This window comes from Echeneis naucrates, chromosome 19 (assembly GCF_900963305.1).
Source record: "Echeneis naucrates chromosome 19, fEcheNa1.1, whole genome shotgun sequence".
NCBI classification, from domain to species: domain Eukaryota; kingdom Metazoa; phylum Chordata; class Actinopteri; order Carangiformes; family Echeneidae; genus Echeneis; species Echeneis naucrates.
In genome coordinates this window covers 16,847,049-16,872,575 of record NC_042529.1, presented here as the reverse complement: position 1 = coordinate 16,872,575, position 25,527 = coordinate 16,847,049, and the positions used below count along the sequence as shown (strand labels likewise).

Sequence of the window (25,527 nt, the reverse complement as noted above, 5' to 3'; positions counted from 1 at the left end):
TGGTCTACACTGTGCACTTTGACGATCAAAATGATTACTAGCATCACAGGCACCACCAGAAGGCCGTCATGCGACCTCCACAGTCCTTTCTCATTCAGTTTGGCTGCCTCATCTGCAGATTTGTTTCCTCTTATGACATCTGCATTGCCTTTTCTGTGAGCTTGACATTTTATGATTGCTAGTCTTGTCGGCAGCATCATATCCGAAAGTAATTATTTAATCTGGCTGCAATGTTGCACCGGGGTCTCATCAGGTCTCTTGTAGCCTCTTTGTTTCCAAACTGCTCCAAACAAAAAGCAAACACCATGAGCATAAGCAGAGTCTGTGTAGATATTTGCTTAACACTTTTAACTGTGCTAGCTGAGCTGAACACAGCTGCTTACAATTATTTGCTTTTTCTGTCACCCAAGCATCCTTCTTTTGTCTTACTACTGCATAGCCTGCATGATTTTCCACATAATCACAATAGCGTGAACCATCTACAAAATCGATGCATTTCAAATGGGAAATAACTCTAAATCAGGCCTGAGCTTGGTGTATCTCATAGTTTCTGCCCACATTCATGGGGTTCGCCTTCAAACTCAAATGGGATGGTCATTGCTGGGTTTAGATGTGTACACTGCTTAATGGTCACATCTGGATATGTTAGGATTGGAGTGTACTGCAAACAACGCAAGTTACCACAAATCGTCCTTGATTGATCAGTTCAGCTTTTGTGACTGATGCTTTTTCAGACGTGTAATGGATGGCTGCTAGCCCCTGATAGCATAGAAGCCATCCTTGTGCTACATTGTCCAATTCTGTGCTGTAATAGGCCAGAGGTTGTTTCTTCTGACCCTCACATTTCTTGTATCAGCACCGCAGCCACATATTTATCACTTCTGTTCACTATGTACAGACAGAAAGGTATAGTGTACTCTGGTGTAGCTAGTATCTGTTTCAAATGCTATCATAGCGTCAGTTGTCCATTTCAGTGGAGTTGTCATTGTGGCATTATCAGACTGTTTGATTATATCTCTAAGAGGAGCCACTTTTTCTGCATAGTCCTCTGTCTGCTCAGAGTTATACCCTGTCATTCCCAAAAGTTTTATCATTTGTCCAACAGTCTGAAGGCGTGAAGCTTGGCTCACATGTTCTAATTGTGATGGTGAGATTGCAACTGAGCCATGGGAGATGATTTTCCTGAGGTACTCCACCTGTGTTTGACAGTACTGAATTTTGTTTTGGACCTTGTGTCCACCTTCAGTCAACCTTTGTAGAACCTTTACCAAGTCACGATGGCATTCTTCCAAGGTGGCTGACCAGATAAACAGATCATGTGCATATTGTAACAGTGTGCAAAATCGTTTTTTAACATGAGGTTAAACAGACATGGTGACCATGCAAACCCTTGTGGGAGGTGAGTATAGGTATACTGCTTATCTCTGTATGTGAACGCAAACAGATAACGGGAAGCTTCTGACAGTAGCATGCTGAAGAAAGTGGAGCACAAATTAAACTTTTGTGTGATGTTTGTATATTTGAATGTGTTTATTCATTTTCCATTATTGTCCATTTCATTCGTGTGTACACAGTTGTACAGTTATGTTTATTTCAGCAGAAATAACATGAAAATCACCAATTTGCATACTGTTTTACTCTTATCTCCAAATATTTGTTTGTACTATAGAGTGACAGGGAAAACAAGGTGTGTCTTTATGTAATATTCAACACATTTATATGTGTGTTAAACCTTTTAACGTAAACTGGTGTGTGTGTGTCGCTACATACTTAATTTGGTTTACAGTTGGATGCTCTTATTCTTAAATACTTATCACAGTTCTCAAGAGGAGCCCAAAAATCAAATATTAATTTTCACCCTGCCAAACTGATTCCTTTGTTTCTTTTTTGCATTTTTTTTACTTACAGAATTTGCTGTAAGTATACATTCTCTGTTTGGGTTTTTAATCACAACACATCTCAGAAACCTTTACTGGTTCTCACATCATGTGGCTAAACTGTCTGTAGTTGTGAATCTGTCTCCACATGCAAGTCTTTTGATAGATTGGCTGCCTGTATAAGATATACAACACATCTACAGTAGCCCTGAGTGAGCCATAAATGATAAGCAGTCTAGTTAATAGATGGATGGGTAAGAAACACAAGCTCTTAAACACAGCTGTTAGAGGAAAGAAAGGTTCAGGATGCAATGGTAGTAATAAGCAAGCATGCACTCAGAATAGGTCCTCAGTAAACCAGTCTTGGCGTCATGATGTGTTTTTATCAGCTGGTGTTTCCCTAAAGGTGTGACCGGCCTGGTAATCTGACAGATCTGCCAGGCCAGTGACGCCCCTGCCACCCGATGGTCTTTGGAGGAGAGAATCCCAGCTGTGTGACAGCATGAATACCCCCTCATCTATGGGGTTAAATTTGTCCCTCACATCTGAGCGAGTAATTGGAAATTTTGAGTACAGGAAAATAAATTGTACAAGCGCACTAATAATATTTTGAGGAAAAAATAAAATTGAGTGAATAAAAACTTAAGGTTGAGCAACCAAAAATCTCAGTTTCTTTCACTCACACAGCAGCGTGTATGCTCAAACTGTCTCTCTCTCTCTCTCATTCTGCCCATTGCGTCGCTCAACTTGTGCCCAGTGTTACAAATGTGCCACAAAGTCAACCAATCAGAGAACTTGGGGCGTTGAATGATTGGTTGCTTTGGCTCAGAAATGAGGCTCAATTTTAACTCCATACTCATCCTGGTTGATGGTTCCTTTAGAAGACTGAAGGGCAGTCGAAAATTGTCAAGGTAAAGATACATCTCCTTAATCTCTCTGTCTAAAAACAGAGACTGATCACCATGCATTACAGTGGATGAACCGAATGAAGGATTCCAATGTGAGGATTACAAGGTGGTATCTGTCACAACAGCCATATAATTTCAGGATTCAGTACAGACTAGGACACAAGAATGTGGCAGAGGACTTCCAGTCATTCCTATGAGGAATGACTGCCTTAATTAGGGGGGAGTATGACAAATAGGGTGCAGGCTTTGTATACCCACCACTTGTCCGTATATGTTCACAGTATGCCATATTATTTTCATTTTGCTGCCATAACATTGTACCATTTACAATCCTAGGTTTGTTTGGGTTATGTTACAGTTTATATCAAAGAAAAGGAGTAAATTAAAACATACACATAGTCATTAGTTGAGTTATCTTTGTTGTTTGCAGATTATAAATTGTTAAATTGTTTTTCTTTGTCTGTACTTCTCTTTTGGTTGCTCCTTTTGTTCAGACCCAGCATGCAGGAGTGTTTGGGAGGGGGCTGCTCAGCCATTCCTGGGTTTTATGAGAGTGATGTCATGGCTGACATCATCAGGCTGAACCATGTGGAGGGGTTTTTCTTTTGTCAGCAAATGTTACAATTACAGAAGAAAACTGAACAAATGTAAAATATTTTGTAAAGTATTGATGTCTCTATTTTAAGGAAAATTGTCACACAAGGAGAAATGGGATTCACCATCTACCACTCAAGAGAATAGAGTGGTAGAAGGTGGAAGGAGGAAGAAATATGTGGAGGAAGAAAGATGTGGGAGCTTGTGGTTTGTAGAAAGGTATTTTTCCTCAAAACATCATCTTATAGCTTAAAGATCCAAATGCACAATAAGGACCCAGGGGCGTTGTGTGCAAAACTGCATCTGTGGAAATGTTTTTTTCCTGAAACAATGTGGCCATTACATTAAAACAGGCTCCTGGGGGATATCCCCCATGCTCTCATCACTAAAAAAAATGCTTTACTTGCAGTACCAAAAACAATTAATTAGCGCTTGTGTTACATATATATTTGTTTGTGTGTGTCTTTATGTGCGTTTGTGACATTTTTATATGGTTTTAAACACAGCTACATAAAATATTGAGCCTTACAGTTTTTGTCCTAAACATGGCGATATACTGAAACATAATTATGTGCACAGATGTAGCACTGCCCTGCTGACAATTTGTTTCTTACCTTTGGTTACCTTGCTAGGCTTATTGAAAAGATTGGTTTTAATATTTTTGTTGTGGCCCCCTGGGCCTCTCTTTTTACAGCATACCCCTCATTTCACTACAAGAAATTGTCACATGAAACTCAAGAGAATTGTATAAATAAATAAAAGGCTGTTATGTTACCTGAGTATTACTGAGGGGTAGAACACATCTCTTAAATGTTCAAAAAACGTGTTACAACAACAAGCCTTTCTTTCCTTATTAGTTACTTATTAGTTGGGCAGAGCTGACACCTCTTTCTCATTGGTGGTCTCACTGGCAGTGGGCTGTTTTCTGATAGTGTGTTTATGATTTCAGTTTTGGCATTTATTATTGCTTTATAATCTCATAATTGGGTTGGAACTGACCCTAACATCACAAAGGTCATGATTTTCACCACAACATTTTAAAATGTTGTAAAATTTATTTTTTTGATTGTATTTTTTTTTTTTTTTATAGAAGTTCCTGAAAAAGTCTTGATCCAATAAACTTATAAATTTATATAGTATTTATATGCGTGAAACCTAAAACGGGTCAGTGCTGACCCTAACACTAGAGGAAGGTTAGAGAGTTGCATTACATTGCCCAAGTGTGAGGGTTCCACATGTGTATTTGACAGACTTAACACGCACAAATACATGCACACTTTGGCAGTTAGCTAAAAAGTCCCAAACTTCACCTCACCAACGATCCTCTCCTCCCTCTATTCCCTATGTTGAGCTCTTAGAGTTACAGTGTTTGTACTCTGGAAACATGCCTACAATTTACTGCTGTACTTCTTGTTGTCTTTCCTGAGTAGGGTTAGGCTGATTTCTTCTGTTCTGCTTTGCTCTCCTCTTTAATTAGCTTTGTCACTTTAACATATTTATCAGTGAGTGGAGCTCAACAGGAGAATATGATGGAAATTGGTTTGCTTGAAGTTTTCATATGGAAGAACAGTGTTTTAGGGGTCATTTCTCGCAAAAAGCACTTCACTTCTTTTTCTTTTTTCTCAAAATGTTTATGCTGAAGCCAGTTGCTTTTTTCTTTTCACAGTCAATATCTGTCTTTTCACTGTTCATAAAAACAGTTGATCAAGTTTATTTTGTTGAATACAGATTTAGAGAATGAAAATGTCATATTCAATCACAAAATGGATGCAACAAGCCTTTATTGCATATCTCCAGTTATATCCAGCTCAGCTTCATCAATCATGTAATCAAATGAATACATGGAGCACTGCTGGTCAAATGGTTTAGAGCAATGCCATGTAATCAAAGAATCCCTGGTTTGAATCCAGCCAGGGACCTATGCTGCTGGTAATTCCCCTCTCTCTCCCTGTTTCCTGTCAGCCTCTATGCCTATTAGTGTATCAAAATAAAGACATAAAGTCTCAAAAACAAATCTTTACAAAGAGCAAACCTAATGTCCGGACACACCCGCATCATTATGAATGTATACTGTACATTGTACATTGTATACTATTGACACTTTTAAATCATGTATAAGCTGTTACAACATGTCCAAATGGCAGCAGTGGCTTGTTGCTTGCCAAATTGTAAGTCAACATTCAGCTGCACTGCTAAAGTATTATTTCATAATTTACTCATCTTTATTTGTTTTCTGCTACATTTGGCTTTTGTATAAACTCATTAGTAAAATAATATATAGTATAACATAATCCAGCCAAACAAGGAGGCCCTATCAGTTTATGAGAACATTTAATATCTTGTCTTCAAGGGATTTCTGATTTCTGATTCAAGAAATAAATTAATAACATATCATCTCTCTCTCACTCTATATATATATATATATATATATATATATATGTGTGTGTATAGGATTGGGGTTAGGGTTCAAGACTATGAGATGACCTACTTATGTGATGATAATATATTTGACATACATGGCACATATATGTCACTCCTGATACAGGGACAAATAAATTTAGCACAGAATGTAAGGAAAATTGTGTTTGTTTGGGTATATCCTGTATTTCAGTGTGATCAGCAGAGCCCCAGGACTGAAGTTGGTGGTGGAGACTTTAATGTCATCACTTAAGCCCATTGGCAACATTGTGGTCATCTGCTGTGCCTTCTTCATTATCTTCGGCATACTGGGAGTACAGGTGAGAGAAAGACAGTACACCAAATTAAAATAATGACAAAACAAAAAGTCTTGTCTTACAATGTTGGACCTACAGTCCCACATTTAGCCATCATGTCCATATCCATCGCCTGAAAATTATTACAAGATTTGTAGTGATTTGAATGTGTACAGTAACCTTAGTACAGAAATCATGTTTCGATGGGCTCAAACTACTCATAATCCATATGATTATCTAGTCACAAGGGATGTTTCATGGTTAATGGCTGAAAGACAAATCTATACAATATTAATCAGACTGACAAATATATGTGACGATACAATGAATGTATTTGGTATGTTTGCCCCCTTGTACTATCCTATTTACTCTTTAAATATTCTTTGAGGCCAAAGTCAACTTTATTATCAGTGCGATGAGTACCTGACATACATTGAAAGTGCAGAAGTTCATTTTGAAGTTCATTTTAAAATAAAAACCTTATATTTACATGCTCTTTCCCCAGCTCTTCAAGGGGAAGTTCTTCTTTTGTCAAGGAGTAGAACATCATATAAAGAACATTACGAACAAGTCTGACTGTTTGCAAGCCAACTATAAATGGGTCAGACACAAATACAACTTTGACAACCTAGGACAGGTATGATATCAGAGACTTTAAGACTTATCTTAAGGCTTTTAACTTTTTTTTTTTTAAATCATTAAATTGATAAAACAAAATAAATTGTCTGATATACAGGTTGAGAAGTTATTGTAAGGTTGTTAACCTTTGTTGTCATTTAATATTAAATAATTCACTCATTCATCCTTTTTCTCTGATTCAGGCCTTGATGTCTCTGTTTGTTCTGGCATCAAAAGATGGCTGGGTGGACATCATGTATAGCGGACTAGATGCTGTAGGAGTTGACAAACAGGTAAGTGAATACTTAAGCACATGTACAAGGAGATAAAATAAAACTAGGTACATGTTCCGATCACTGCTATATAAGCATTGGGTTGATCCACTCAAAAATATTCTATATATGAAATACAACATTATTCACATTCTATTTTCCATTAGCAGTCATTTTCAAGTTTCTATAAAAAGTGAAAGTGTCTTCCACATTTTCTGTTTCTGTGTATGTTTCAGCCAGAATTGAACTACAATCCATGGATGCTGCTTTACTTCATCTCTTTCTTGCTGATTGTGGCCTTCTTCGTGCTCAACATGTTTGTGGGTGTTGTGGTGGAGAATTTCCACAAATGCCGGCGCCACCAGGAGGCAGAGGAGGCAAAGCGCAGAGAGGCGAAGAGACTGAAACGCAAGGAGAAAAAGAGACGGAGTAAGGAGAAGGAGCTGGCTGGTCGGTAGTCTTTCCACATCTTTCTGAGTCCTGCTTGAGTTGAGCCTGAGCTGTTATTTCCCTTTTACTTATTGGTTTAATTTTGCATAATCTGGATCAATGTAACTAGTGAACTAGTACCAACATTGGTCACTATTGTACATTAGAACTTCCTCTTGCCCTTATTTTTTGCTTTAGTTTCTTATCATAGCGGTCACCTACATTTGCTCTGCATATTGTGCTGCAAATTGTGGAAGCTAGTTGCTAGCTAAGTTTCAGGTAACTGATCAGGTTGCAGGCAAAGAATGGCTTCCACAATTAGTAAGTTTGCAGTGCTAGAACAGCTAATGATGATGAATGTGACCCTCTTCCTTAAGCACCTCCTTAACTTTGCCTAGTCAACCATAAATATCATGCCTGGGATGTCCTTTTGGATAGTGCCCAGTGATGTTGACAGACGTGGATTGTATTTAAACAGGGCTTGAGGAAGGGGGATTTGTTGAGCATTTTATTGCCTTGATCAAAGATGAGATAACTCGGCTCCCTTTCCCTCTTCTGCATGTGGTTTAGTTCAGCTTCAGTGGAAGGGGTCAACCTAATGACCTAAAATGATTACATGTCCCCCCTTTGTTTTCCCACTGAAAAGATTTGACACAATACTAAATTTCCTGCCTGCCCCTGGGTTCCCTCCAACTCGATAGCGTACATGACAAGTTGCTTGTCTTGAACCTTTACACTGCCTCCCCTACACAAAAAGAAAACCAAAACAAAACAAAACAAGTGCCAGCTGGCATTATTTATATATTTGACATGTACTTAGAATATTTGAATCACCAATTCCAAAGGCACTTTCTTTTTTACATATGTACAAGTGGACATGAACAAAGACTTGATAATTAACTAAATTTTCTCTGAAATAAAACGGCGGCATAGTGGCTAGTACAGTTCGCCCACAATAAGAAGGTTGCGGGGTTCTGGCCCTGGGGTCTTTCTGTGTGGAGTTTAAATATTCTTCCCTGCATGGGTTTCCTCCTGGTGATCCAGTTTCATCCCGCCGTCCAAAGATATTGTGAAGGAGGCTCAAAGTTAGCACACTAGCCTCTCAGATTTGTTATCGCGAAGTGCGCGTCTGTTAGAACGCACTCCAGAAATCTAGAAGTTCCCCCAAGATTTAGGTGAAAAATGAAGAGACAGGAGACAGTCCTTCCTTTTTAGTGACTTAGTCCAATTCAAACAGGGTACACAGATGTGGTCGGTTTGTGTGATTAAGATGTGTGGTCCTGAAATAAACCAAAATAAAGCAGCCATCGGTAAAACAGCTCACAATATGTTTAGCCTTAGCACACAAGCCAAAATAATAATAATAATATAATCATAATTATCACTAGCAAAAAATGTATGTATGATATGCATATATCATATATAGAAGAAATATCCATGATATAATATATATCTCACATATTTAACTCGCAACAGAGAAAAACTGTTGGCAACAGTGGCATAAATAACATAAAAGACCATTCAAAACTTCAGAGGTAACAGCTAACACTGCTAGAAATAGTCACCGTAGCACCAGATATAATCTCAACCAAAAGACATGTAACAGATAAAATATAACAATGACAAGTGTACATGACTTATGTTTCTCGGGACGCACACTGAACCACAAACGGCAGATCAACCAATACAAAGTAGCAAACAGAACTTCTGCTGCCGGTGTGTCAATCGATTTGCCATGTTAACTGACAACGCCCACAGGACCAACCCAGAACAACTGGTTTTACGGAAAGTGGTACAAAATGATCGACAATTTGCGTGAGATTGCAGCGAAAACGAGATTTCCCTGTTGGTTTGATCATCTTCGTTCGGTATCGCCAGTCAATGTTTTTAATGGAAAAGAGATAATTGCAAATTTGCAATTTCTTCGCTCTGACTTCACGCCTGTTGATTTGTTTTAATAATTTTTGTGAGTAAATAAATACCATTCTTTTTTGCTGAATTGTTATTGTGTCAATGTAACAGTTTAACTTGTTGATCTTCACAATGATAATTGTGTAGACCTATAGCCTATTTTATGGGCATGTCGTGCAAGAGATAACAGATCATGTGTAGGCTTTCAGGAAAAAAATACTTTCTTGACTTTCTTATAAATCATGCATTTACTTGGAACTAACCTAGAGTGTAACGTAATTCCCAACCCAGTTTCCCAAGGGCTCAACGTTGATAAATTTGGGTGGCCAGGATACGCGCTTGAGGTTTAGTTAACGAAGGCTACTCTCGCACAGCTGGGCTAGTTGGCATCCATTTACACAGAGATTGACAATGAATGGTCTAACAAATGCATTCTCAATTTTTTGTTTTAATATAATACATAACATATCAGTAGCCTACACATTGGTTTGTCCCATTTAGCTTTCCGTACACCCAGCTGCGTTTCGGTACGTACGGTAGCATAGCAACTACGCATGACTCAGCAGTAAATCAGCGTAAAGGGGAACATGAACCTTGGGGGAACCAAATCGGTTGACACACCGGCCATACACACGTCTCACAGTAGTTCGTCTCTTCCTCTCTCTCACAAAAACAGTGGCACTCTACATGGTGAGCACATGAGCGCCACTAGTGGCTGGATATGGTGACGTCACCTGCTCTGTCACGCAGCCATCAGAACAGACATAGATGTTTAAATTAATTGGTGACTCTAAAATTCCCACAGGTGTGAGTGTGAGTGGTTGTTCGTTTCTGTCTGTTTCTATATGTTGGCCCTGCAACGGACTGGCAACCTTTGCAGGGTGTACCCCGTCCTCGTGTCTACAATCTATATACATATACTTCTTTTTTTCCCCCTGGAATAACTCAATATTTCAATGGTAATTTGCACGTTACTTTTTTCCTTCCTGGACAAGAAACATTTTTTTTTTCTGAACTGTGCTATTGAAGTGTAACTTGATAGAATACAGTTTCTAAGATGATTGATCATATCTGCTTAAATTTATGAAACTTGAATTGAGAGCCAAAGGCTTTGTGATTTTCAATTTCAATCAATTTTATAACTGAAGGTGGTAATCCAAAGGAATGGACTCAGAATCACTGGAAAGGCAAAAACATAGAAACATAAACCAGCTTGATCTTTCATTGCTTCCTTCTGGCCTTACTCCACCCCTCTTTCCCTTTTTCTTTCTCTTTTGTCTCTCTCTCATTTCTGACCCTCATCTATTATTACTTCATGACTAACTAATATGGTCTCATTCCTCTAGATTTATTGGTTCCAGGGGTGAGTTGGGCCCTCTCTGAAGGCACACTGAAAGGTACAGCAATTCCATAATTTTTTGTGTCCCTTTAAATGGCACTACCACCGCGTCTTAAGTTCAATAATCATGGGAGGCAGGGCCCCGTCATATTAACCGCCCCGTGCCTCTCTCTCATTAGCACTCAGTCTTCTTGGCATCCTGTTTTCTCAGTTGCGGTTTTGTCACAGTTCCTCCACACTGCCTGCAATTGATCCACTGTCCACAGGGTTACAATACATCACCACCACAGGAAAACTAAAGCTCTTAGTTGGTTTGGCAGGGAAATTTCGTGATGCTGGAATGAGATAAGTTGAAAAACCCAAATTGTCCAAACCAGTTTTATTTTTAAGAAAAAAAATGCACTGGGAAAAGAAAGATGTACCAAAAAGGTTAATCTCTAACTTTCTGAACATACTTTTACAATTACCATTAAGAATGAGGGCGAAAGCTGTAATAATAAGCTTCAAGCTCTGATAACTGATGGCTCTCTCTCTCCCTTACGCTTGACTAACATGATCTAGATCTCTTTACCCCTCTTTTCTTTCTTATTTCTTATATAATTTAATCTCATTACTGATACTGTAAACCACTTCAGTATTCCTACAAGAGCTGTCATTGTGGATGAACAGTTTCTTTCTGTTGCTATAAACCTTGAATAACATCCTCTATCATAGGCTAGTGATTTCCTTTAAAATACACTGAAACAAAGAAATTCAGTCAATATTATCAGTTATTATCTTTTTGGTTCTATGCAGACTTAAAAGCTAAATACAAAACCCCCACCTCCAAAATATGCAAAGGTTTTGACAGTACATAACAACAACAAAGCTTGTTCAGCAAAGTATTTCATGCTATCTGTTTTTTCTGGCTGCAAGCTTCACAGCTCAGGCTTCAAATCTGTGTCTCCCCTAAAAAGATAGTTTAGGTAGATAATGTGTGAATATGCTTGTATGCTTGCACAAACACAACTAGTTGTGTGTTAAACAGGGGTGCATTCCATGAATTCCATGAACTTACTGTACTTGAATGTTTGTTTCATGTATGTCTGTGTGGTTACTTTCTTGCAATTTGTACCTTATACTAAAGCAAATCAAATCAGATTTATTTGTATAGCACCAAATCATAATAAATCTACATCAAGGCACTTTACATATAGAGCAGGTCTAGACCAAACTCTTTATAAATTTATTTAAAGAGACCCAACAGATCCCCCGATGAGCAAGCACTTGGCAACAGTGGCAAGGAAAAACTTCCTTTAAGAGGCAGAAACCTCGAGCAGAACCAGGCTCAGGGGGGGCGGCCATCTGCCTCGACCGGTTGGGTTGAGACTACATGTTTGTGCAGCTTGATCAGAGTTGCAAGCTAGGTTTATTGGAAGATGCACACAATCAGCAATAGCTCATGAAGACAATGTGACAGTTTCTTTCTTCCAGTTCATAACTTCTCATCACCCTCTGCTGTAATGGTGTTAATCTTTGTTATCAGTACATGGGTAGCAGTCAACAACAAGACTGGGAAAAGAGAACCATCTCATCAGATATCCCACTTCAGAAAGCATACAGAGACATCCAAAAACATAAACTTGGGTAAATGCAAATTGCCTGACTTATCAGTAACACACACTCAGTGATACAACATTTTGTGGTAATAGCCGTATCTTGGTGTAAGCTGACTCAAATTCAAGATTCATATTGCCACTGTATTTTAAGAGGAAGAGGAAGGCAACAGGGTCATTTAGTGATGTGATTTGGAAAGACCTCTGGGATTTCATTTACGCGGCAGAAGTAGGCAAATCAAATCTCTCAAACAGTCACACCAGATTGAGACTCAAGCACATGATTTATTGATTTCACATTATCTGGTAAACCGCAAAATTTAGCTCATTTACCCTCTGGAAACAGCAAATATATTAGTTCATCCATCAGTTTGGAACCATGGATGAAAAACTATTTGTAAAATGGGTGACAATAGCAGAGACAGAAAATCAAAACTAATACGAGTAATGTAACTAATTTATTTCAAATAGAAGTAGCAATATTAATAATCACTTTGACTCCTGTGAATGGAAGTACAGCAATTACTTAGTGTGACTGAAAAGTTCTAATAGAAAAGCTGCCCCATATGAATGTTTCATGTTGGAAACTTTCATAATGAATGCAGTAACTTATTTACCAAAATCATAAGAAGACAGTGGCATAGAGAAGACAAGCAGACATAGTGTTCCTCGTGCCACTTCATAAAACTGGGTGCTGCAGCTTAAGCTTTTGTTACTGGGCAGAGTGGTATTTTTAAGAACAGACATGCAGTACATATAAAGGTTTCTTGGACAGTCGTCTTTCACTGATGCAATATTGCAAAGCTCAGAGGCGGACTCTCGCTCAGTTTTCAGGGTTGGGCTTAAAGACCTCCTTTATGACAAAACCTACAGTTAAAAGAGCGCAATGTGTCCTACTCCAAAAGCCACGCCCACTGGATGGGACATCCATTTGCAGCACAATTTTAAATACACAGTAGTTCACTTAAAACCTTATTTCAACATGTCAGATGATTATTTTAACACGCTAGCTGTACCGAAGAAAAAATGGTACAATGAAAAACTCACATCTGTGGGTCTCTCTCATTATCCCTTCTGCTTTCCTTCATTTTCATAGAGAAATGATCCAACTGAATGACCGAAGGTGACATACAGTCATATGAAAAAATTAGGACAGCTACAGATATGGATAGTGGTGTACTCGCTCATCCCTAATAAAGAGTTTGGTCTAAACCTAATATATATGAGTGCCTTGATATAACTGCCCTAATGCAATTCATAACTCAATGTTATGATTTGGTGCTAAAAGAATACATTTTATTTGCTTCATTACCTGATCTTTTGAAACAACTGTCTTGGAAGTGCTGGTTTCGTACTTTGTTAGTGCTCCATTCACTTGCCATGAGAGTCATTGGAGTCGTTAGTCAATTTGGAGGCGAAGCTTTTGAGTCTCCTGAGTAGAGAAAAAAAGGACGGCAATGTGAGTTGAAGAGAGGTGGTGTTGCAGACCTCCTCCTCTGTTCAGGAATGGTTCTTTAGTTCTACATAGAAGGATTCCTTCACCCTACTTTAAAACCATCTGTCTTCCCTGTCCAAAATATGTACATTGCTGTCTAAAGATAAGACTCAGCAGTCTAGTAAGTGTAGACAAGTAGTCCAGTAAGAAGGGTACCAACTGATGAAACCGCTTGGGTGAAATGTGCAACTTCTTCACAGATATATAACCAAGTCCAGTTGTAAATTTTCTTAAGATATTAATTAAAATTGTCAATATAGTAATTTCTCCTTGTAAACTTTATCGTCCTTGTTGTTGATTATGTTCCTAACCCTTTCTGCAACAATTTTCAGGTTAACTAGCAATATTATTGGAAATCAGTATTTGTCAGAAATTTCAGTTGCTCTGTCAGGACACAAATAACTAAAAATATGTGTTCTGTTTCTGAAGTTGCCTTTGAAAATACTCAGAAGACAGTGTAATTGCTGAGCAGTGCGTTGTGTCCTTTTTGCTCTTACTCATTTGGAAAAATCAGGGTCAAAAGAAAATCATCAGATTTTGTATGGAATAAGGATCATGAACACTGTATCACTGTACACCTTGTTACACCATTCTTCCTGGTACCTTTTCCTCCACTCATGCCACCCAAACGCTTACCTTCACCATTCAGTCCTCCATTTCAATTAACCTATCCTGCTCCAGTATGACTCAGAAAGAGGTATGTTAGTCTACCATGTGAACCAGAATAATCTGTTTGTTTGTCTGGGTGTGTGTGTTTGTGCCAAAGAGTGCATATGATTGTATCATGTGTTATCATGCCCAGTCATTTTGAATTATATGTTTTAATTTTTTCTTTGCTTTTTTCCTTCTGGAGTCTTCCAATAGCTCTGCAAAACCTCTGTTTTTGTAGGTTTGACTCACTTAACTTTTTTTTTTATTTTTTTATTTGTTTCTCTTTTTATCAAAACATTTATACAAGTGGAGCATCTTAAAATTCAACTGAAATTTTTTCTTGTTTTACATTATCTGTTTATGTTGACATTCTTATGTTATACTCAGTATTTACTTGTTTTCAGAATTAGATATCCAGTTCTTGACACTGGTACTTGACACATTTTTCCTGGCAGACACTGAGTCTCAAGGTGTACCACTGAACCATTCAACATGAAGGACAAGGGCATAAAAGAAGCCACTGCAGCCAAACAAGCTGCTGTTTCAGAAGTATAAGCATAAGTTCAAATTTTTTGGTAACATTTTACTTATATCCATTCACGGTTTTACCTTTAAAATGCTGTATTGCTGCTTTTGCAGCTCATGCCCTGTTCTTTTCCTTTTTCACCCTACAGGATTAAAATTTTCATGCCTCCATTTCATCCATTACCCTCATGCATATCAAGTCACACTTAATATCCCAATATCCCAATCATCTATCTTAAATATCAGATGGAAATACTACACCCAAAAAGCCTTCAAACATATTTATCTGAGATCCAGGAAAAAAAGCAGTCATTGCAGTGCTGAAAAGGAGCAACACCTGTGTCCATGGAGATTCATTATGACACCATCTTTTCATCAGAGGAGCCAGCACAACACATTTTCCACTTCAGTCTGTTCTAGACATCCTCACTTTATAACCGTTAAAAGACCCGGACCCAGCACCATACCCAACATATCCAGGCGAACCTCATCTTTACACTCCCACACACTCCATCTGCTGGAGCCAATCCCAGCTCACATCAGGCGAGGGGCAGGGTACACCCTAGATCACCAGTCCATCGCAGGGCCAACACTCAAGGACATACAGAGACAAACACTCGCATTCACACCTGCAGTCAATTTAGAACCTATACATGCATGCCTTTGGATGGTGGGAGAAAACCCACGCAGACACGGGGGGAACATGCAAACTCCGCACAGAAAGGACCCAGGACCAAGGCCAGGAACCAAACCCACAAGCTTCTTATTGTGGGGCGACAGCGCTAATCACTACGCCGCCGTGCTGCCACTCCCACACAGTCAAAGTAAATTCATTTAAATTAAAATGGTAAATTGCTCCTTGAGGTTATTTTTAAATTTTTTGTATTATCCCTACAATTATTAATTGTACAATTCACTTCATATGAAATTTAAATTAGTAAAAAATATTTCAAAACACGAATTTAGTGTGATGGACTAGCGTCCTGTCCAGGGTGTACCCTGCATTCGGAACATCGGCTGGGATTGACTCCAGCCCCCCCCACACGACCCAGAAATTGAAAAGCAGAAGAAGATGGATGGATGGATGAAACACAAATTTGTTTTGTGAATGCAAAATAATTTAAACTGAAGTGTAGTGAGGAGTTCCAGAGCAGATGACACAGAAAATAAGAAGGGGATGAAGAATAAGAAAATGGAAAGGATGTCACTTCCAAAATCTAAGCGAAAAGTGAATGATGCGCACATACAGTATTTAAAATAAACTGTGTTTAAAATAAAAAAACTACTACTACTACTTTCAGAAATATCTTTCCTATTAAGTTTTACTTAACCTTCCTATATCGTATGTTAACAGGTCAGTCTTGACCCATGTCTTATATCAGCCATAAAATACACCAAAAACCATTATTATCATGCAGTTCATTTCTTACCTCTTGGTTACCTTGTTAGGTTTGCTTACCCATGGAAAGATTGGTTTTAATAATTTTGCTGTGGCCCCTTGGGGCTTTCTTTTGACACCATACCCCTCGTTTTCAGTATAAAAAAATTGTTAAAGAATTATATAAATAAAATAAATAAATAAATAAATAAAAAATTATATCTACCTGACTATTACTGAGTATTACTGGTATTAGAACACATCTCTTAAATGTTCAAAAAATAAATAAATAAATAATATTATGATAGTAACATCTATGGGGTTATGGATTGATTTTGATCCTTATATATTTACTTCAAGAAAAAGTAAAAAAACAAGTCTGTTTTTATTGGACTTTAATACAAATACAAAATGCAAAACAGAGCAAGTAATAAAACTAAGAGAAATCAAGTTCTAGTGCCATAAAAGGTCTTTCTGTGCAAGAACATGCATGGGTATCTGTGTGTGTTGTATACATGCATGGCAAAACGTGACACTTTCAGTGTGTTCTTTGCACCTGAAGTTATTTTTTGCAGGTGAGGCACAACATGTTAGCTCTGCCCAACCTCTTTCTCTTTGAATCAGGTGTTCTCACTGGGGTTGTGGCTTTGGATGTTGTTGATGTTGAGGCAACACTGGTTGAGGAGGAGGCTGGCACTGATGCTCTTCGTGTTTTTGTGGGCATGGACGGAGTGCTTGGTGGGCTCTCCAGCTGTCTAACCAAGGCTGCAATGGCTGGGTCTCGGGGCACGCGTCCCCTTTGGTCAATGTGTGCCTTGACAAAAAAAACGTCCTAGCTCTTCAATAAACAATCTCTGCTTGATTTTTTTGGTTGAATTCCACCTTTGGTGAATGTGGAGCCACGACACAAATACATTGTATGCAGATAAATGCAGGATCCCAGGTTTCATTTTGATAGCTTTTGCAGAAGCTGCCCTGCCATGTATGTTAGGAGGTGCTGAGTTCCAAATAATGTTGCCACTTTTGGATTTGAATATATCAGTAGGAGCAGGAGCAGCGAGAGCAACTCCACATTGTCTTCTGTCAGGTTTTGAGTTAATTCTGTCCTGTCCTTGTAACTTCCTGTTTTATTTTGTAGTCCTGATTCCTTCGTGTTCCCTGTTACTTTACTTCCTGGTTGTGTGCCATGTTGATTGCCTTCCCTGCCCTAATGTGGATCACCTGTGTCTTGTCTAGCACTGTATTTAAGTCCTGTTTTCAGTCTAGTCCTTGTCGGATCCTTGTCGCTCACTCCTTGTTGTTTTGCCCATGCCCTGTCGTTTTGTCCATGTTTTCTTGTTCACTTTATGTTGTAGATTTAGCTCAGATTAAAGTCTTTTTTCGTCACCTACCTGGTTTCTGGCTCCTACGATTGGGTCCTCACCCTGCAACGCACTCGCACCGCGTTTCCGTTGTGACATCTTCCTCCTCAGAAACCTGCTCATCTGTATCGCTATGGTGCTGTGTCCTCTGCCTCATTGTCAGCAAAGATATGATCCAGAGATTGGCTTACAGTAAATCTTCTCATTGTTGCAACCCTCCAACCCTAACAACACAAAGATCATAATTTTCACCAGAGAATTGTATAATTTATAATGCCTTTCTAATAAATCTGGAGATTGTGATAATGCAGCCATGAATGTCCAAGAATCTGTGCATAAGCAGGGGATGTGTATTAATGAAAGCTTAACTGTTCCTTATGGTTATTGATTTGTATTTCTAGAGGCTCTGTGGTGTGTGTGTGATGGTGAAGAGCTTACTACCATTAAGGGCACTGAGCCTGATAGGTGCAGCCAACTGTTCAGCTCTAAGTCCAAGTTTAGTAGCGAGTCCCAAATCCATGAGGCTCTCATCACCCCTCTAGTCTAGGAGAGCTTCTAGGTCCATGGTGGAGGTGTGGTGCATTACCTGAGCCTGCATGAGACTACGTTGAGGAGAGCTGGAAGGAGTGATTTGACCCCCCTCTTGGATCTCTTGGCTGGACAGGAGGCAATGAGGTGACCCTTCTCCCCCACTGTAAAAACACCGGCCCTCCAGCTGTTGGCACCAGCGCTCCTCCTGTGTCACTTGAGCCCTGCCTAGTTCCATGGGTCTCCTCCCGAGGAAAGTTAGGGATGATGGTCAGGTGAAGTGTAACGGGGAAAGCCGCCCATCCGATTCTCAGGACTGCTGGGCTTCCTCTGCTGTTGCTGCCGACACGCTCCTCCCCTGATGACGGATCTTGCGAACTCGGTCATCTGTTTAGATGGTGAGGGTTACAAGGGAGTTTAGATCCAGTGGCAGATTCAATGGTGCTAGAAGCTCTTGAATGGGTGTAGCTCGTCCCTAAAGAAAAACATCATATAAAGCCCTGGTGTTTCAGCCACTGTCTGCAGCCAAGGTGCTGCAGCCAAGGTGCGGCAGCGGATGGCGTGACAACACATTGTCCTAGTTCTCCCCTATAACACTGTGGAGAGGCTGACTTGACTCCAGCTCCCATGTGGATGTGAGCAGCGGAGGTGGCTGCTGGGGTTTCAGGTGCGGTGAGATGACCCAGTTGAGAGGCCATGGTGGTCTGGAACTCCTCCTCCCGCCAGTGCTGTGGCGATCTGATCGCTCTCTGCTGAGTCCATACTGGCCAGAATGTACTGTCAGGCCCGGACTCAAAACAGGACTCAAATCGGTGAACAGCAGATGCCGACTTTATTGTCAAAACTCAAAATCACTCAAAAACCACGGAGGCCTAAAACAAGAACTTGAAATCACTCCAAACAGGAGGAAAAAAAAGGGAAACAAACAAGAACTTAAGACTACTCCAATCGAGAGGGGAAGAAACAAACAAGAAATTGCTCCGACCAGAGGAAAAACACAAACAGGCCTCAAAAATGCAAGAACAAAAGATCACTCATGAAGAAGAGAAGCAATCAGCAAACAAAGGGCTCGAACAGACGTGGCTGTGGCGGGGTACAAGGTCTTGAGGCAAAGGGCTGGGGTGCACATACAAACAAGACACTCTGGCACAGGACGAGGGGAGACGCAGACTATATATTCACATACACAGGGAAAGGGAACAGGTGGTGACAATTACACCGGAATACATGAGGAAGGGCAAGTGACCTGGAACAAGAGGAGAGTTACTTTTCAAACTAAAATAGGTCACAAGTCGAAACACAAATAAACTCAACATGGTGTGACAACATTAGAGGAAGGTTAAACACTGATGTGGCCCTCCAATAAGATGATGGTGGCAGCAGACACCCCTAGCTCATTTGAGTTTGAGGTGTCTTAGAGTATTATACACAAAGATGAGGTGAGGGTAGGCATTCGTAGGGAATTCTTTATATATTTTTGCATCTGTTTTCTTTTGTCATTTTTTATAAAGGGTTTTAGATCTCTCACATAATAACAAAAGCTGAGTGTCTACTGTATGTAGCTTCTACTTAGTCAACGAAACATATTTGTTCTTCAGTAGCAACTGTTCCGACAAAGGATGCCTTAATTACATTTATGATGTCATGTGCATGCACAAATTCATGACTATGCCAGATAGATGCCATAACAGCTATTTTGTGACTTAGTTAATTTACATAAATAAATACTTCAAACTTCTTGCAGTAGTGTTCATTAGCTACACACAAATAATAATTTCACATTTATTATTTTGCATTTGCATCAGATGTCTGATGTTGTGAGCACGTTCGTCTTATATTCAAATGTAAAGCATACACACACACTATAGCAAGGCTTTGATCAGTCATGATAAAGTTACATGATACAGATCACAAGAGAGCTTAATCTTTCTTTCTCTCTACCGATTATCTAATCTGCCTTCCCCTTTTGCAATCTCTACACATTTATCAAATGTCTTATTGACAGTCAAGCCAAGTGTTGTTAGATCACATTTATGTTTATGTTATCTCATTTTTTCAACTCCCATCCCCAATACCCCACCTCTTGACCCTCCTCCCTTACGTTCCCCCACCCCAACCCCTATCACCACTTCCAACAGAAACTCAGACTAAGCCTTACTTCTGCGATTACTCACCTACCCGTCGCTTCATCCACACGATGTGCACCAGCCACTACCTCGACCTGTTCATCACCATTGTCATCGGGATCAACGTAATAACTATGTCCATGGAGCACTACCAGCAGCCCAAGGTATGGTTCTTGGCTTCAAATATTACCTGTGATTTAATAATTATTGCAAAATTATTTTGAAAGGAGTCCCTTGTGCTTTAGCTTCTACATTAATAGGTAGCTGTGCTCTCAGAGTAAAACCAGGTACAAATAGTACCCTAACCCATTGAAATACTGGAGCACATGATTCACAGCAGCAGTGCTGCAACACCCTCTTTCTTCACTGACTGCAGTAAGGTTATTTCTTTCCTCTTTGTGAAGGCATCCCAGATGTTCCAGTCAGCTACAGAAAAGCTACAGATAGATTTCCTGATTTGGTGAATTGGATGTTGTATTAATGCTTTCCCCAACATCCTCAGGAGTTGGACGAGGCCTTGAAAATCTGTAACTACGTCTTCACACTCATCTTTGTTTTGGAGTCCGTCTTGAAGCTGGTGGCCTTTGGTTTCCGACGCTTCTTCAAGGACAAGTCAGTATTTCATTAGCTTCCTCCCAAAAGGACATTATGACTTTTTTTTATATTTGTATTTCATATTATATATATTTATGTCAGCACTAAAATAGACATCCTAAGTAAACACATACCAGCCAGCGCTGGCTTTTTATTTGGCATAATAATGTAATATATTGATGATTAAAGGTACCATTCTTAGACCTCTGAGTCATGTGGAAAATCTGAGGCAGCATTTGGAAAGATTAGGTGAACTTTTTAATTGTGTTCCTCTGGGCAGCTTGCATGTATAAAATTTGCCCCGTTAAACCCTCATAAAACTTGCTGCCTTAGATGATTTCATAGCTTGGAAATCTCTGACAACCACAAATTAATGCACAAATACAGGCGTAACTATATAAGTTTATACTAGCTTTGATTACATGTCAATGAATTGACATGCTAACAAACACCAAGATAAGCCAGGTCAAAACACTGTCCTTGCATTTGGCAGTAATCCAGTTTGATATTACACTCATTACACTCCTGTAGACCTAAACAGATAAACACAACATAAACTTAATTTCTTGTGTTAATTTGTGAAGGTGCGCCACCAATATAAATCTCTAGTTTTTTCATATTATATAATAAAATTTATATATTTATATAATAAAATTTGGACCTATGGTATATCGGTATATTTGTATAGCCTCTGAAATCGTCTCAATGCTCCAATTGGCATCCAGATTATTTGTCGTCAAACATGTCTATCCAGCTATCCAATTAATCTGTCAGATTTGTGAGTGCAAGAGCAAATCACTGGCATTGAGTAAGGGGGTCCAATACAGTGCTGACATATAGACACATACAACCATTCAAGAACTCTCACATCTGCAGACAATTCATATAAAAGTGCAATTCTTTGGACTGTGGTGGGAAAGCTGGACTACACAGAGGGGAACCACACAGGCACAGGAAAAACATGTAAACTCCACGCAGAGAGGCCCCAAGGTCCAGGGACTGAACCTTACTGCTAGGTGACAATGCTAACTGCTGTTCCATCGTGTCACCCTTAATGTATATGACAAAAATTTGCCTTGTAGTTTTGTTAGTGCAGGGGACTTCTGACTGCCTGTTAATAAATTTGTAAATATCATTGAGAACAGCAGGTGTAAAACAAATTCATGTAATCCTTGGTTTTTCTACAGTATGAAACTTTTCAGGCTAATTTGTATCATCCATTGCTTTCCATGTTGCAACTAAATGTATATATCACAAAGCTCTCTTTCTCTGGCGAACACAGACAAGTTTTGAAATTAAATGTCCGATTGTCAAGTTTTATAGTCATTGGCTTCAGTTTGGAAAAACAAAGATATTTATATACAAATAAAAACAAATTGTGGCTAGAAAATTTGTTTTTAAGTTCTAATGTCTAAAATCTAACTGAGCTGAATCTATTTTGTCATTTTGTGTAGTTTGAAGCAATTTTATTTGTCATTCAAATTTATACCCAAGTCCTGTGACTTAAGTTCACATCTTTCTGCTAAAGGAGATGTTCAGATGAGTTTCTGCAACCAATTCAGGTTTTTTGTCTCAAAGAAAAACAGTAATTTAAGTCATTGTTGGGGCCTGATGTATGTGTATGTGTAGGTGGAATCAGCTGGACTTGGCTATTGTGTTGCTTTCTATCATGGGAATCACTCTGGAGGAGATTGAGGTCAACGCTTCTCTGCCCATCAACCCCACCATCATCCGCATTATGAGAGTGCTGAGAATCGCACGAGGTATGGAGTGCTCATTACTCCGCCCGCTGATCTATGTATTTCATCCTCTCTCTAACATTCTATCACAGAGGCAAAATTGAGTTGGTTGACAAACATAGCTATGAAGGGACTGAATATGAGTGTAATAAATGCATCTTGATTTTATCCTGATTTTTCAGCTGCTGTAGATGGTTGTTTTTCCTGGTGGCATCAACATACATCTCATATCAAGTAAATAGAATAGAAAAGAATATATACAGATATATCACACAACAGATAGCAACAATATATAGCAACAATGTATAAAAAAGGGAATAAGAGTAACATATAACTAAAAGCAGCTATCAAGATTGGGGATGGTTTCTCAGCTCTTATTACTTGCAGAATGTTTTTGGTAGAGAACTCAAATTTTGAGTACCCTCAAAATTGTACCCTCATTTGTCTATTACAAATAGCAATGTCTTCAGCTTCTGCAACTTTAGCACATAATTCATAATTTGATGTCAAATGGAATGAGTGCCATTATTTCAACCCACCAACTCTTGCGTTATGTTGATGTTGTAACACAACCTGTAGTAAATTTGAATAGTAATTAAACATTAAGTAAAATGAGACCACAGAGCAAAATATGCAACTATGTAGGTTTATTGTGTTGTGCCAACATCAAAGCATCAAATAAAAGTGTCAGTGGAGTGGCTCCTAACAAGAGGTTTCTTAAAGAACATACTCTGATAATACCCATGAATACAATGCAGTACAGGCCAAAAGTTTAGACACACTTTCTCATTCAAATTAATAGGAAAGTGTGTCCAAACTTTTGGCCTGTACTGTATATGTATGCTATTCAGCAGATTTTCAGAAGCAGTTCATAGCCCACATACAATTCCAGGAAGAAATTTGATTTCTAATAAATGAACAAACATGCACACTGAGATTAACTCAATTAAGTGTCTTTGTTTGTGTGTGTTATTCGATCGGAGTAACAGTAGTGACAGATGTATGTAGGTCTTCCAGTGGTTCCAGAACTTCCAATTAATCGGATCCCAAGGAAGTTTTCTTGGATTTTGAATATCCAAAGGTCTCCTTGCACAAAATACCAAACTTACCTTCTTCTCAGGTGTCCTCATCCTTATCCTTGTTCTTTGGGGATCTCTTTTTGGCTGGCTGTCTCTCTGCATTATTTTGTTTGTACTGCAAATAAATATATATTTTCATATTCTTTTTACTCTTCTTTTGTCCTTTCTCCAAGGCTTAATGACCAGTTTATCTGTATAGATTTCTGACTTTCTCTGTGTTGTGTTTAGAAGGAAGTGACTGGACTTCTTTATCTTGTTTGAAGACATTTTGCCTCTCATCCAAAAGGCTTCTTCAGTTCTAAGGGTATCGGGAATCAGGGACCTTGAGCCTGAAAGGACAGCTTGGGGCTTCCGCCCTTTTCTCTCCATTGTAGGTGGAGCTTGATGGGCGGCAGGAGGAGCAGGACTCTAGAGGAAGGAGGACGTATATGGACTAAGGCAGGAAGGAGGGAGAGAGTGAGAGACAGAGGGGGAAAACAGGTGCTTGTGCGTACAGTACAGGCCAAAAGTTTGGACACACTTTCCAATTCATTTGAATGAGTAGGTGTGTCCAAACTTTTGGCCTGTACTGTATCTAGTGTAGGCTTATTTGTATGTGTGTTAAATCGGATTTGCATTTATGTTTATGTGTCCATATAAGTCTTTGGTGATGCGTATTGTATTTTCAGTTACTCCGTCATGGGATGATTCGGGGTTCAACAGCTGGGTAACGAATGACAGGGGTTTGTTGGTTGTGAGCCGGGCTTCCTTAATTGTCTTCTGCAGGGCGGGGTTGGTTGTAGCGGTCTTGAAGTATTTCAAGACTATGGTTTGATGCTGTTGTCGTATGGGCTGGATACCTGTTATTGTGTGTTTGTAGTGATTACTATAGAAAAACAGGAGTCTATTGGCCAGTTTTAGTACTTTGTTCTGAATGGTTTGTAGTCGCTGGAGTTGGTTGTCAGACATGGTGATCCAGGCTGGGACAGAGTGGTTTGAAGAGTGGTCTGATGTATGACAAGTAGACACTAATAACTGTTGAGGGTGAGGAGCCATGTTTGCCACAGAGGGCTCTGAGGTGGTTGAGTCTATTGTTGGCATTTTGTTCCAGGTTATTGATGTGCTTGGTCCAGGTCATGTTGTTTTGGAAGGCAACTCCGAGGAAAGTTGCTTCTTTGCTGAGAGGAATTGGCTGCATTGTGTCTTGGCAGGATTCAGTATGATTCTCCAGGGGTTTGGCCAGTTTTCTATTTCTATTATACATGTTTTGAGTTTTTTGGCTGCAATTTGTGGAGTTTTGGAGCTGGACCAGTGGCAGAGATCATCAGCAAATTGGGAGACTTTGGCTATGGTTGCTGGAGTGTAATAAATGCCAGAAATTTAGAGGAGGAAGAGAGGAGACTTAGGACTGCACCTTGGGGGACTCCTGCTTTTGGGGGTGAAGAGTGTTGACATGGTTGATGAAACTTAAACTTTGATTGATTGATTATCAAGGTAACTTGAGATAGTGGACTGGGTGGGTTGTGGGAGTTTGAGATTGGAATCCAGTATTCCGTTGTGCCATACTTTGTGCCAGTTGTCATATGCATACCTGTTTGTTTTCAGCCTGGATTTAAACGTTGTCAGAGTTGAGGCCTGTCTCACATCTTCTGAAAGACTATTCCAGACTTTGACAGCATATAATTGGAATGCAGCCTCACCATGTTTCGTCCTGACTCTGGGTACCATCAGGAGACCACTCTCTGAGGTTCTCAGAGCCCAAGATGCTTCATATGGCTCTAGCATTTCAGAGATGTACTTTGGTGCTAGACCATG

General features: G+C 39.4%; 1 protein-coding gene across 1 annotated transcript in view; it reads left to right on the top strand.

The window, feature by feature from the left end:
- cacna1g (calcium channel, voltage-dependent, T type, alpha 1G subunit) overlaps window positions 1-25,527 on the top strand; it is a 230,136-nt gene that overhangs the window by 175,047 nt on the left and 29,562 nt on the right. The window contains exons 25-31 of the mRNA XM_029527030.1: window positions 5,991-6,117; window positions 6,599-6,730; window positions 6,915-7,004; window positions 7,220-7,433; window positions 20,334-20,485; window positions 20,824-20,933; window positions 22,545-22,678. Coding sequence (XP_029382890.1) covers window positions 5,991-6,117; window positions 6,599-6,730; window positions 6,915-7,004; window positions 7,220-7,433; window positions 20,334-20,485; window positions 20,824-20,933; window positions 22,545-22,678 — 959 coding nt within the window. The remainder of the gene's footprint in view (window positions 1-5,990; window positions 6,118-6,598; window positions 6,731-6,914; window positions 7,005-7,219; window positions 7,434-20,333; window positions 20,486-20,823; window positions 20,934-22,544; window positions 22,679-25,527) is intronic.